The sequence below is a fragment of the Sycon ciliatum genome, chromosome 1 (genome assembly GCF_964019385.1).
Source record: "Sycon ciliatum chromosome 1, ocSycCili1.1, whole genome shotgun sequence".
NCBI classification, from domain to species: Eukaryota; Metazoa; Porifera; class Calcarea; order Leucosolenida; family Sycettidae; genus Sycon; species Sycon ciliatum.
The window spans coordinates 75,197,472-75,211,589 of NC_088643.1; the positions used below are offsets into that span (position 1 = coordinate 75,197,472).

Consider the following 14,118-nt stretch of genomic DNA (forward strand, 5'->3'; position numbering starts at 1 on the left):
AGATGCTTTCATATACATGTACCGCATATAGCATTTAGTTTTACCGTCACGGAAACCTCGCACTAGCGGCCATGTTTGATACTAAGTCTTATCAAAGTAGCTCTCAGCATTACCAAACAGCTATGTGTCTTCAGGTAGAGATCCGGCAAGGTTGCCGTGACAAAGAGTTTAAACATTGTATGGCAGGTTTTTTTACATCCAGACTGGGGAATGGCTTATTTGTTCATAAGCTAATGGCACCGAAATCTAATATCCGCCCGGTCAACGGTTTTTAACTTTTATGTGCCGGTGGTAGTACATGCACACACTGCAAGTCCGGCCTGTGAACATCTCCGCGATCCACTTAATGGCCGCACTGCTGGGTCCTTCACATGTACACTGCTGCTCAATGAAATCCGATAGCGTGAACCAAGTGTGCGCCCTGAGCCAGTTCACAATCCAGCATTTACAAGTCTAGTGGTACACAGCGCCTGGTGTGGCATTGGCTCGTTTGGTCGGATTTCATTCAAGCGGAGCATGACTGTGCCATGCCCACAACATAGGCACATTGTTGTGTATGCAAGTTAGTCATAATATATCTACTACACCGTTTGCTACTGTATTGCGCATGCTCGCATATTGTTGCTTTACCTGACCAAGAGTAATGTCTTCCAAATGCTAGTGTTTGTGAGTGCCAGTGAGAATGCATGAATGTAATGGTGTGTTAGTCCGCAAGGGGACATAACACACATGCTCACAGATACCCCCCTCTCTCTCTCTCTCCGTTGGCCTCAATTCCTTGGGTGTTCGTAATTGCCAGGTTCAATGTAGTAATGCCCACTAATGGTAGCTGCTTCACTCAATAAAATGACTCCCGGTATGTAGATCTACAAAGTTCTGGGCCTGCACATACATGCACTTACATGACATTGTACATGTAGCACCGGCCGCTAGCACTAGTGACATGCACACACACCGTGATACACACACACACACACACACACACACACACACACACACACACACACACACACACACACACACACACACACACACACACACACACACACACACACCGGCATTCACGGCTTCTAAAGCAACAGCGATGGTCCACTGAGGAACTGAGGAGAGTTTTAATTAACTGTAGTGAATAATAAATACTACGCATGAGGCTAAAATGAGTACCGTGAACGGTGCAGCGCTAGCCTGCGACTCTGGTATTGATACTAGTTCATTTGATTATATAATTATGACCGATAAATGATGGACTAAAACGATCCAGGTAGGGAATAGTGTGCTTTGATACGGACATTTATGCTTTGATGTGTTCTGCATGAGCTTGTGTGCATCGCCAAGGTGGATGGGCTATCAGGCAAAACATTCCAGAGTATATCTAATTACAGCTCAACTTCATCAAGCAGCGTCATGTCAGCCTGACAAGACTGAAATAATGCTGAGGAGAGTTTAAACAGGGATTACAAAAAAAACTCAAGTCATGCCTGGTCATAAAAACGGAAAAAATCTTCAAAACTGATACAAGTACAAGACCAGTGCCACTCAATGAAGTCTGTCTTCGTGAGCGAGTTACGGGTGCGGGCCAAGCTGTATAGCCTTTAGACAAGCGAGCATTGGGTAAGGTGCCGCTGCTGATTGCCGATTTGTTCTTCAGTCCAGATTTCATTGGCTGTCACTTTAGGCAAGCATCACTGAAACAGATATAGTACTGAGGTACGCATCACTGGGCTGGTCTCTTCGAGACTGGGCTGGCCCCTTGGCTGCAGTGACTGCGCTGCAGGTAGCAGCATTATGGCGACACGTACTGGATATGGATTTCAATGCAGAGCTATTGGATAGAGACCGGCACGGTGGAATACCAGTCAACTGCACTGGCTACAGCGCTATTCGTGTAGTCTGCAGGTAACACTATACCAGTACAGTGTCAGCTCACACGCAAACACACATACGCGCACATTCAAACATGCATGCACACACTGCATCAACTGCAGTGCAAGACCCGGAGCAGCTACATAACAGTGACATGGGACACCATCCTAGCATGAACACATGTGATGTGTTTCGGTGGACATGGATTCACGCGACTCTTTGAGTTGACAGCGGACCTGGTTTGCAAATGCATAGCATAGCACATCTACTGGAGGTCACTGACCGTAGGCTTTTAGGGGACATTTAGGCAGTCAACCATCGCTCTCACCGCCCTCGTCGTCACCATCATCGTCGTCGTCGTCGTCGTCGTCATCCTCCTCCTCATCATCATCATCCTCCTCAACATCAACATCGCTACCTTCGCTCTTGATCGTGCGGCGTGAAGTACTGGTGCCGGTTACATTCCTATGAGGTGAACAGTGTGATACGGCCACTGTTGAAGAAGCCCTATTCAGCTGTAGCTCCGGAACATGGCACACCTCCATCATACTTGCATCCATCGGGATACCCTTGGCTTGCAGCTGAGAACTCATCGCATGGATCTGACCAACTGGAGGGAAGCAGCCAAACGAGAACACGAACAATGTAAGACTCAACGTTTGAACTACAACCGCACACACACCTGTGCACCCTACATGTACTTGATTGGTTGGGGTGAATATTTACCAGTACCCGGCAGTGACATAATCATACAGGACCAGGCTGTAAAGGTTGGCTTCATTGCTTTCTTCACTTCAATGATGGGCAATCACATAACGCTGCAAACTGTAGCGGGTGACTAGTGGAGTGGGTGCCTTCGCTACACATTGTACAAATAGCGACTCAGCTTACCAATTGCTTCATGAGCATTCCTCAAGCTTGCATTTTCCTGCCGTAAGGTGTCGTTTTCATCATCAACTGCCTTTAGCCGCTCTAGCGTGAGCTGGAGCACGCCGGACTTCTGGATCTGAGCAGCAAGACAATAACACAACAATTCAGCGGGCTCAGTGCTGGCCCCTGGCAAGTGAGCAGAATGCTACGGTCTTGATACAACCGGTTCCTAGTCAGGGAAACAGGAAAATGTATGTAGTGCATGTATCCGGCTGGGACACTTTGTACTCAGGGTTTGCTTCACGAACCGAGCTCATCCGCATTGTACAGTATGTCAGACGGCTCAAAATCATTGCTTGAGTAGTTAGCATGCAGGGGATAATTAATTATGATTGGGGGGGGGGGGGGGGGAGGGGGGGGGGGATACACGGGGATCACCTGTATCTGGGGCATAACTTGCAGACAGGGATCACCTGTATACGGGGATCACATGTACCCAGGGGATCACCTGTACACGGGTACTTCCAGGGTCTCTTGAGCAGTCGGCTTGAAGTAGACCGACAGGCTTACTGTACCTTTGTGTCTTTTCCTGCCACACGTTTTCTCAGCTCCTTGATTTTGTCATTGATACTCAAACGATAGCGTGCTTCTATCACATTGTGAGACGGGTTCCTTTTTGTCTTGCCTTTGCGCTGCATGTCCAGACAGAAAAAGGGTGTGCATATACATTACAACCATACACCACTATGATTTGACCACTTGACGCCCATCGCCGGAGGCGATGATAGCGATGCTACAGCAGAAGCCGTAGCAACTTGTGCTGGGATTGCACCACTGAACAGCTTGCAAGGCTGAAGAATTGACCGCCACTATTCCGCCTGGTCTACACCACACAGCTAGCTATGAAGTGGCTCAGTTTTTTGGCCAGTGAATCCCTACCGTCTTTCACTGGCCAACCATGCACACATACACACACAGCGATCGTATTTAGTAGAGTGAAACTGCAACACAACATTCCTCCCTGGGACAAATAATGTTACAACCCGGCAATACTGTGTAGCCAAGCAACTGCTGCATCCATCCAAGAATCAAATGCCGAAAAATGACTGCAACAGGATAGGCCCCAGGGACCTAAAAAAATGTACTTTTAACACATAAATGCAAATAGAAAAATATGTCAGTATATCCAGGTTACTTTATACTCGACTGTTTCGCTGTACTCTGAATCACAGTGGTCACGGGTAAAGTACAGGACAGTGTACACCTGACATGGGGCCCGGTAACAATGGAGTTTATTATCTCTGTTGTCGGTGCGCGATTCCCCCCCCCCCCCCCGTTCCAATTTGCTGCTCTCATTTACCCTTTAATGATAGCTTGCATAGACCTCGGTCCTACCGGTAGGACCATCATACACAGACATGCTGCATGGCCTCTGTTCTAACATTGACCTAAAACTTGACCCTAAACTGTTGCTCAGGGGCTAATGAAGAAGTCCACACATTTTAGACGTGATCGCACAAGGCATACTACGAAATTCCATGGTAACAGCCCATGGTAACCATGGAAACGGTGTATGGAATTATGCATTCCACTGCCTTGGCAGACTAATAAAAACATTAGTACCTCACCACGATTGATGTGCCATGGTCAATATTCACTTTGGACAGAGTTGCTAGCGCTCCGACAGGAGTATGTGCGGCCATTTTGACAATTGATAAAATTGCGCGTATGCAATGCACTGGACATAGCCTTGCATTTTGCGCCATTACTTTGCCTGACAAAGACCTCATCTAAACAATTGTTTCAAGAAATTTCTCAACCGAAAGCACTTTTGCAGCGAGATTTCTTGGGTCCTACCGGTAGGACCCGTGGTCCTACCGGTAGGACGGCATGCAAGCTATCATTAATAATACTGCCAGCTTCGATGCTTTAGCACAGCTCACTACTGGTTTGCTGTTGCTGCTGTCCTAGCCTCTACTCTTACCCTTACTCTTTTCACTACTGTAAAACCGGAAAGTCTAACGAGTCACAAACGTTTTAACGACCAATTTTTTCGTTATTTGAAGAAACGTTATCGCGAACCTGGTTTGAGATGCATGTGTAAAGATGTGCATACATGATTGTACACACGAAGTCATGACAGATGGGTGGCCAGGTAGCCATCGTTAAACTTTCTGCACGTTATCATACCAAAATTACAAAAACGTTAAACTTTTTGGTCGTTAAGCTTTCCGGTTTTACAGTATACTAGAGCTTGCTTTTCTTTGGCTCTTCAGAGAGAGGCTGAATTGAGACGAGTGAGTGACTGTTACATCTTTTCCACACTGCTGTTATCCGACTTGATCCGACCTGAAGGTTCCGCAAGTCTTGACTTCTTGGTACCCTGGGTTGGCATTTACGCTTGGGTTTCCAGGCGAGCACATATACTTCGTGCAAACGAGTTTCGGGGTAACTAACACGCCAGGGCGATCAGCCAGACACAACACTAGGTGCTGTGACCAGGATTATTCTTGGTCTCAAAAGTCAGTAGTTATGCTCGCAGTATTCTCTCTCTCTCTCTCTCTCTCTCTCTCTCTCTCTCTCTCTCTCTCTCTCTCTCTCTCTCTCTCTCTCTCTCTCTCTCTCTCTCTCTCTCTCTCTCCCTCGCTCAATACAGCAATGACACAATTTATTACACAGCCGCACACACACACTCACTCTTTTAGAGATCTTCTCCGCAGCCGTCAAGGAACTGGCACACGCAGCCGCTGACCGACTCAGCTTGGCAGGTCCTGGCTTGCTGCGTGACGGTAGTCGGGCGGGTTCCACCTCCTGCTGGGCACTCGCAGCGGTCGGCTCCTGCTCCGTGGCTTCCGCCACCGAAGCCATGGATACAGGCGTTGACGGGCGACGTGCTGGTGGCTGGGTCAACGCACTTTTCACCGTAGATGCAGAAGGTGTTAATTGCGGGATTTGCAGTGGTTGCAGCGGCGGTGGGTTACTGGCTATAGCGACTGGCGCCACGGTCTCCGTGTTGCTGGCCGGCTGACTGGCAAGTTTCTCTAGCTTGATGATCAGGTCGTTTCCTAGTGGCTGTGCTGCCTGTATGAAGGGTTGCATGGCAGTGGCTGGCTGTGCTATGGGCTGTACGCAGCAAAGCAAAGCACAATCACACACACACACACACACACACACACACACACACACACACACACACACACACACACACACACAGACGCACACACCATTCCAATTGCACTCCCAGTAGGCTTATTGACGTTATTGTAAACAACTGCTGTACAAAATCGGTGAGGCCAGTACATGTTGGAGTATGTACTAGCATAAGTCGAGTTTGCTGATAACATTATCGCCTTACTGCTCGCTATGTAAGCACACTGTGTCACTCTCCTCAGGGCATGTACTGAGTCCGTAGGCGTAGTTCACTGAGTTCAACAAGTTCTGCAACTTTGAGTTCGTGGAACTATGAGACTTGCTTATACAGTCTTCAAACGGATCTAAACCGCTGCGTTGCTAGACGAGGATTGAATTAGCGCACTGGCTGGACTTCGAAGTAAAACCTGTGTTCGCAACCCTTACGAGACAAGTCGTTTTAGGACCGGCCCAACCCTGTGTTTCTACATACAAGCTCATACATTTGAAACTAAGCAAAGCTTGCTGTGTTTTCTCGCAGTTAGAGTGTGCAACATCTGATGCTTTGAGCTGATTTAGCCTTGCAGACTCATGCTTTTTTCACTGTCCACTAGACGTCATTGTGATCAGTTCGGCCAATCATTCCGAGCTCCACCTATGCAAAGCTTGCTGCGCTTCTTGCAGTTAGAGCACTCTCACGTGTGATGCCCTGAGCTGAGCCGGAGGTGATCTATAAATGCATGTATTTCGTTATTCACTAGACTTAGTGATTGCGATCATTTTGGCCAGTCACTACAAGCTCCGTTGATGAGACCTAACAAGGTCAGAATAGCTAGGCTGTCCGTTGATTACGGTAGATCTAAACCTGCACGTGTGTAGAATGGACCAGCCGTATGGTGTGCACCCAGTGATTAGGCGGTCAACTGTACCGATATGAGAGCAACCCTGTAGACGGCTGGGGCCCCAAGAAATCCTACAGAGAGTAAGACTGCACGTTGGGCCTGCCCCCAGATACCGTAAAAGCACTACTGACCTGGAGCAGAGCCATGTTTGGCGGGAAGGCTGCACCAAGCGGATGGCCGGCGTACGGATTGAGCGACAGCGGTGCGCCACCGGATGCCACCGACACGAGGGGTGCCAGAATAGCAGGAGGCACGCTCGTAGCACTGGACGCAGCGACGGGCGGTGCGGCCATATGCAGCAGCGGGAACGGCAGCTGGTTAGTTGCAACACGTGGCATAGCCGCCGGCGCCGCCTGCAGGGTCAGGGGACGGTGCTGGTGTATCTGCTGCGCGAGCTGCTGCAGCTGCTGCTGAGGCTGCAGTTGTTGCTGCTGCTGCTGCTGTTGCAGTTGCTGCAGTTGCTGCTGCTGTTGTATCTGTTGTGATTGGTGTTGCTGGCTGCTTTGCTCCATTGTTTGGCGGTGCTGCAGCTGCGAAAGAAGACTCTGTAATGTATTGTACGCAGCTGGGTCCTGCACTGACAGCTGATTACTAGAGCCAGTAGACGACGCCATAGCCATTGTTGATTGACCACCGCCCGCCTGGCTGCAACTAGCAGTTCCTTGAATTAGCGGAGACGACTGGCCTTCATTGCTGAGAATGCCAGAGCTGGAGAGGGTGCCTAGGTCAACACCGTGGGCATACGTGCTTGAATCCGATGACTGCACATGCCCACCGTGGCCGCCACTGCTTGCTCCAGAGCTGCTCGCAGCATCTTGACTGCCCTGGGCCAGTAACGTCGCCACCGTAACCAGCTTGTCGAGCTCCGACGGCTGAGGCTGTGTAACTCGTGCTACATTTCAACACACATACACACACACACACACACACATGCATGCAAGTACATAGTCATGCACAGGTATGCACGGCACACACACACGTACGTACGCATGCACACACACACACACATTATAAATATTTCATTATAGTACTACAGTATCTACAGCGCAATGTACTTCTAAGCAACGTCACCGAAATGCTTCTAATGAAGCTAAATCCCTCTCTAACAAAGCATTGGACAAACAAAGCCAGGTACAAACAAATGGCAAACGTTTCTGGCAAGGACAAGTCCTCACTTATATCTTAGAATAGAATGCTGCGGCCACGGCACGAACGCTGATCTACATGTACTCATTAGCAGCTATCACTCTGCTTCAAGTTCATGCAAACTCAGCTCCAAACCAGAGCATCATCCCTGCATGCCGCATACACCCTGGCCAACGGCTGTTGCACTAGCCGCCAAGGAAATCCACCCTCTGTGGGCTGAAATTCCAGACATTCATTACAGTACAAACAAGTGATCACTAGGACGTGATTGACGGTTTGCCTCCAAGGGAGGGGGGGGGGGGGGGGTTATGCAGCAGCATGGTTTATACAACAGGGAAAATGCGTACAACAAAGTTACAGTTCTGAAAGTGCATGTGCGAGGATGTCTCCACCAAATCAAGGAACTCGTATTCGACTAGCTTGCTATAAGTACATGGCTTGATTGTAGCAAGAGTCCATAACCACAAGATGAAGTCATCTCTGTACATGACACTGTCATCTGGTGTGATGCGCACCGACATCACGGAACCACGAACCGGGGAATCGGCTACATGGACCCGCGTTACATCATTACCGATCTCCTAAGGCGTCCAGTTTACAAACATATACATGTACGTCTTTCTCGGAGACTTCGGGAGATTTTAAATGCGTGCGTATGTGTGTGTGTGGGGGGGGGGGGGGGGTGTGCGCGCACACGTGCATGCGTGTGCGTGTTGTCTTCGAATTTGTATTTACCGCATTGTGCGTTGCAATCACTGTGCCTAAGCAGTAGCAAAGTTCTTAGTACACACTGTACAGTCAGCTTGGGCATCATTTCACCAGGATGTATTCGAGATTTCGAGGTAATGTGGAGTCAGTGGCCCCATACGGCATACCTCACAGAGATCAGAGTCACATGTGGGGTACAGGCCTGGGGCCATGCATGTAAATCACAGTGAGTAGTAACAGGTTGCTCCTGATCCACTCATCTCATTCAGCAGATCTACCAGGTGTTCAGCATGCACCGCTAGCGCTGGAGTACCTGTTCTGGGGCCATCGTGTCCGGATTACGATTCATTTTTTAATCATCATGATGCAATTACAGCGTATGTACGTCTGCAAAGTGGTTATGCGTGCAACAACGTTCTCCTAAGCCCTTTGCAAAAGAAGGAATGAGTAGAAAACTATGCTAGCACTAGGGTATTTACTTTGATCTGCTCTGCCGAGCGCCAGAGTCAGGAGATCCAATAGAGATTTCGTCGTCATTTTAGTCGGCCTCGAGTTCGGAATCGCAGCGTTCAACGATCGCGTCGCTCCACCACTTACTGCCGTTCTAGTAGCGAATGTGGGGGATACGAGCGGCTACTTATCGTGCGCGGTGCGTGCACAGAACGCAGCCTTGCTCTTGCATCGTTGCGTCTCTCGAGATTGAGCCTCTACTGCTCTAGATCTAGTCTACCAGCACACGCCTCCACTGGGCCAGGACTGTTAGGAGGTAGATTCACGACTTCTTCATTTCAGTCCGCGAGAACAACGCCATTCTTGATCTCGATGCCTCACTATGAAGATGTGCACGGGCACCTCGCATGAACACTAATACTTCTTATGTTGCTTTCGTGCCAGTTCACATAGCTAGCCTAGCCCCACCTTCTATCTCTCGCGGTTTTACGTAGCTCGCTTGACCTTCGGGGGCTCGAGCTTACTGCACAAATAATTATACTGCAATGCAATCGAGTTGGCAAGTCACACTACACTCTACGCTACAACACACAAGCACGCTAGCAGGTGATGAAAGATTTGGTCAGGGAGTATCAAAACGACATGACATTACGGACAGTTTTGTCAGAAAACTACAGAAACAGCATACTGGTATAATTATGAAGTCTAGTCGACATGAAAATCTTCATTGAAAGCGCCCCACCAGAAGGCATCGCGCCATATGCACCCGCCAGATATATGGCGCATGGCGGGTGCACGGTGCAGATGAATATGGCCTCACCATTTCTTGGCTGCTGCTCCATGATTGCAACACAAGTGCGAGCCGCATGGGTACACTGCCTGCACTGATGTGTGCACTGAATACACGCCGACGATACGCAACTCTGGCTGCGCAGCTCACTCTCGACTCCAGCGGAGCTATAAATCTAGGCGGCGCAAGCACCTGGTTGGCAAACGGTTCACTCGGAGAGAGCTCTACCCACGAACGAGACGTCCCGTCGTTCCCTTCTTCCTTCGTTCTAACATTGTGGCTGCAAGCACAGCGGACTGCTTGCGAGCTCCGTCCATTCACCATCACTCGCTGGCTGATGCCATGGTCGAGTGAAACATTTTTTTCTGCCGCGTGGGCTTGCGTTGGCCATCATTTCAACACCCTGACTCAGCTAGCGCTATCTAGCAATACTATAGCATGCAGCCAGTTGGCACCATACCAAGCTACATCCATGATCCAGGCTAAGCTCTGAGTGCTGACAGTGCTGTGTGCATGTGGTGCAGTGGGCAGCTGTAGTGTAGTGTAGTGTAGAGTGTATGTAGATGCTGTCCTAGTGCATGGCGCGCGTGCGCTGTGGCACAAAAACAGTCAGCGCCAAATTGCAAACCAGGCATGGCAGAGCACTACTGTACCAGGTGACTGACGCTCGTACTGGCTGTCGTAGTGCTGCGATGAGTCAGGGAGTGCGAATGAAAGACTCAAAAGAGTCTAGTTGTCTGTTGACTGCCATTGCCAAGTGCCACTGCCATGTGCAGAGTCAGTCCTGATCACGGCTGATGTCAATTATTCCACTGCACATACATGTAACAAGTAACAATAGTAACACAGTAATAACATGCATGCCAAGGCGCGAGAGTGGTCGATCGACGGACGTCGGTCGCTAGTTGCGCACTGGTTACAGGTATCTTGCAGGGATAAGCATAGCCATACTTCTATTATTAGTAGACACAACGACGGTTACGTGTCGTGACAACTAAAAAGTAAAAGACCATACACGCATACTCCACAGCCATAATGATAGGCATACGCATAGGACAAAGACTATTTTAATAAAAGTCATTGAGTAATGAGTGTGACCCCTACCCTTAGTTACCATGCTTACTGGTACCATGGTCCTAGCTAGGTGCTACTATTAATAATTTTAATATTAGTAATAATTATTTTGTCATGTAGTCTACTCTTTATTTTCCACTTCTTTGTACTAGCACAGCCAGTGTCAGTAGAAGTACCCTGAGTACGAGTACTGCCAGTAGCACCTGCTGCATAACTTATACCGTACTGGCAATATGGTCGCAGTGAGGCCATGAAGCGTTACATTGGCACATGTTTACCGCACGCAGGGCGTTACATGCAAAGTCGCACAGGAGCCGTTACACAGGTTTCTATATTGCCGCAGTCCTTTTTTTGCTATTGCCGCATCACTTTTTTGCTATTGCCGCATCATTTTTTGCAAACTGCAATGAAAAGATCGCCGCACCCCGCCGGACGCGCGTTACGAACGCAACGAAAATTTGTCGCACTAGCCTGGTCGCGCGTTACGCCGCACCCCCCTGCGTTACGCGTTACGCGGCAACATCCTTGCTACCAGCACCAATACAATGGTATTACCATTACTGGCATTAGTATTACCATTGGTACCTACATGACTAAGAAGAAGCCTTGCTTCAAGTAAGTTGCTTGGTATTATGCATGCCACCTGCAGTCCTGCACCTGCGGCAGTGTGACGACACGTGACCCCACGTGATCGGAAGTGTCGTCGGGTTGAAAGAGAGATGAGAGAGAGACTCAGACTGAGAGAGCTAGAGTTGAGGTCAGAAAGAAACGGAGTTGGTCTTTCGGTGACAACGAATGCTAATCATGGGATGTCCGCTTTCTTATTTCAGTCAAACTGTTTTTTCTATATTGGACATTCGACGAAGATGTTGTAGCGCCTTCGGCAATACTTGTTGCTTCCTACTTGGGAGCTCGCGATTTTCCTACCGACTGGATCTCACTTTACTGACTCACGACTGCCATCCGGAGAATTCCAGATAACACGAGAAGTCCATCGAACCTTCCTCTCCGCAAACTTGCAAGAATCGCCATAAGTCGCTTCCTCTTTTTCGCACTGTTGTCCCCAGCGTGGGCTTGCGACTACTACTAGACTACTAAGTAACTACAAGAAGCCTTGCTTGGTAGTTTATCATGTTTTTCGATTTTGACAGCATGTTACAAGGCGAGGACGCGTAGTGCTCCTGACTACAATTGTTGGCAGAGGCAGCAACGCGACAACGTGAGCAATACTGCGGCGGCAACACGACGAGATCTACAACACAAAAAAAGAAAATTTTCTGAATCCCACCAACCCCTAGAGTAACGAGGGTCCGAACCTGGGTTTTCCCAATACGGTTCAAATGGTCGCAAAACCGGGACTCTGCCAACCGGGTTATGGTAGTTGGCGCTTTTGATGCTCTTGCTGATGCGGAAGCTTGGACGGTTTTCAGGAGGATTGTTCATGGTACGTTGCTTTTTATTCTTCGCTGTGTTGAGTTGTGTTGTGTTGTGCGCTTCAGACCCTATTGCAGTGCTCTTGGAACTTGCCAGGCTTGTGTTTGTGTAAAGAACAACAGAAAATGTACTAACTGTGTGCCAAGTGCAGGAATCTCTCCACTGCAATTGCAGTCTGTCATTCGGTTTCCTCCAGCCAGCCAGTCACTCATCCGGGTATCTCACAGACGCCAGTAGGTGATGTGCAGCTGCCATCGAGTTGTCCTCCACTGCAAGGGACTGCAGCTGGGTCAACGCCAGGAAGCAGACCGCTGGATGGATCCTACAACAGTGATGTCAATTTGTTGGCAACATTGGACCAGTCCCAGCCACCATCATCGGATAGCCGACCGCAAGGACATCGATCAGTCGTTACATCTCAAGCACAGGATGCGGAATCACCCCCCACAACAAACACACCGCTGGTTGAGGATGTAACCTCTGAAGTTATTCGCCAGATTAACACCGCGTACGAAGTCGTCGTGAAGTGGAGGCGGAACCTTTTCATGATCCCATTTGGCTCGGCAGGGCAGAAGTTCACTGAATTGTTGGCGAAATACATTCAGAACTTTGCGGATGGCTCTCCACTTCGGTGCATAGCGTGGAAGGCAGTCTGCGTCGCTTCTGCAGAAGACGCGCAACTCCAAGATCATGACGGATCAGTCAGCTCATCTTCTTCGGCGGTTAGAGCTCTGGAAGGACAGCAAGATCGTGGATCTTGTGTCGGAGGGTGCATGCATTCAGAATCATTTACCGCCGATGCATACGTCTCGTTCCAATGAGGAGTCCGACAAGAGTGATGTGTTCTCTTATCTAGTGTTTGGCGGTAAAATCCATTCAGCAATTTGGTATCTATCTCCAGAGTCAGCCGATGGTGTCTTGCACTTAGATGACCCGGTGGACGAATCTTCTACAAGAACAGTTAGAGATGTGTTGATATCAAAGCACCCCACACCCGTTGACCCTCCGGAATCCATCCTACTGGAGGGCGATGCAGCAATAGTCAACCCTATCTTATTCCAGAGGATATCGCCCGAGCTGATTCGCAAGATGTCTTGACAGATGAAGGGTTCGTCTGGCCCATCCGGTGTTGATGCAGATGGGTGGTGCAGAATGCTCACCAGTTACAAAGCTGCATCTGATCACCTCTGTCGCGGCGCTCGCAGCGCAGTGCTTGTGTACAGAGGCAATACCGGCTTCCGATGTGAGTGCATTTACCACATCTAGACTCATCCCGTTGGCCAAGAAGCCGTCTGGTGTTCGCCCTATTGCTGTCGGCGAAGTGCTCCGTCGTGTCTGATCGGTCGGGCAGTGATGTCTGTGATCAAGCCCGACGTTCTAGGTGCTGTCGCTCCCATGCAGCTCTGTGTGGGTGTGCCATCTGCCTGCGAAGCTGCTGTACACGCTATGCGGAAGATTTTCAACCGTGATGATACAGAGGCGGTTCTCTTCGTGGATGCGACAAACGCATTTAACTCCCTGAACCGCAATGCAGCACTTCACAATATTCCTAGGATCTGCCCGGCTCTGGGAAGGGTATTTCAGAATACCTACAGTACTCAGATAAGACTAGACTGTTTGTGGCTGGTGGCGGCGAGGTTCTCTCCCAAGAAGGAACATGTCAGGGCGATCCCCTGTCCATGGCCTATTACTGTATCAAGAGTTCATAACCCCCAGGGCCCAGGGGGTTATGAACTCTTGCTATTATGCTGT

General features: G+C 49.3%; 1 protein-coding gene across 2 annotated transcripts; it reads right to left on the reverse strand.

Annotated features, from left to right (window-relative positions):
* Positions 1–1,093: 1,093 nt before the first annotated feature.
* LOC135805456 (sterol regulatory element-binding protein 2-like) lies at positions 1,094–10,264 on the reverse strand. Of its 2 annotated transcripts, none has more exons than XM_065319490.1 (6): positions 9,889–10,264; positions 6,896–7,656; positions 5,431–5,856; positions 3,309–3,425; positions 2,755–2,869; positions 1,094–2,473 (listed from the first exon to the last, which is right to left on the reverse strand). In XM_065319490.1, the coding sequence occupies exons 1-6, from the start codon at positions 9,908–9,910 to the stop codon at positions 2,175–2,177; spliced, it is 1,740 nt and encodes a 579-aa protein (XP_065175562.1). In that variant the 5' UTR covers positions 9,911–10,264; the 3' UTR covers positions 1,094–2,174. The 2 variants fall into 2 exon arrangements, with proteins under 2 accessions (XP_065175562.1, XP_065175561.1); XM_065319489.1 differs by lacking the exon at positions 9,889–10,264 and adding an exon at positions 9,098–9,873.
* Between the last annotated feature and the right edge of the window lie 3,854 nt (positions 10,265–14,118).

Excerpts from the sequence above, each read along its gene's own strand:
- LOC135805456 (XM_065319489.1), bottom strand. The coding sequence starts at position 9,155 with ATGACGACGAAATCTCTATTGGATCTCCTGACTCTGGCGCTCGGCAGA. Across the intron at positions 7,657-9,097 it reads GCTCGGCAGAGCAGATCAAA|CACGAGTTACACAGCCTCAG; the intron begins GTAAATACCCTA and ends GTTGAAATGTAG. Across the intron at positions 3,426-5,430 it reads CGGAGAAGATCTCTAAAAGA|CGCAAAGGCAAGACAAAAAG; the intron begins GTGAGTGTGTGT and ends CTGGACATGCAG.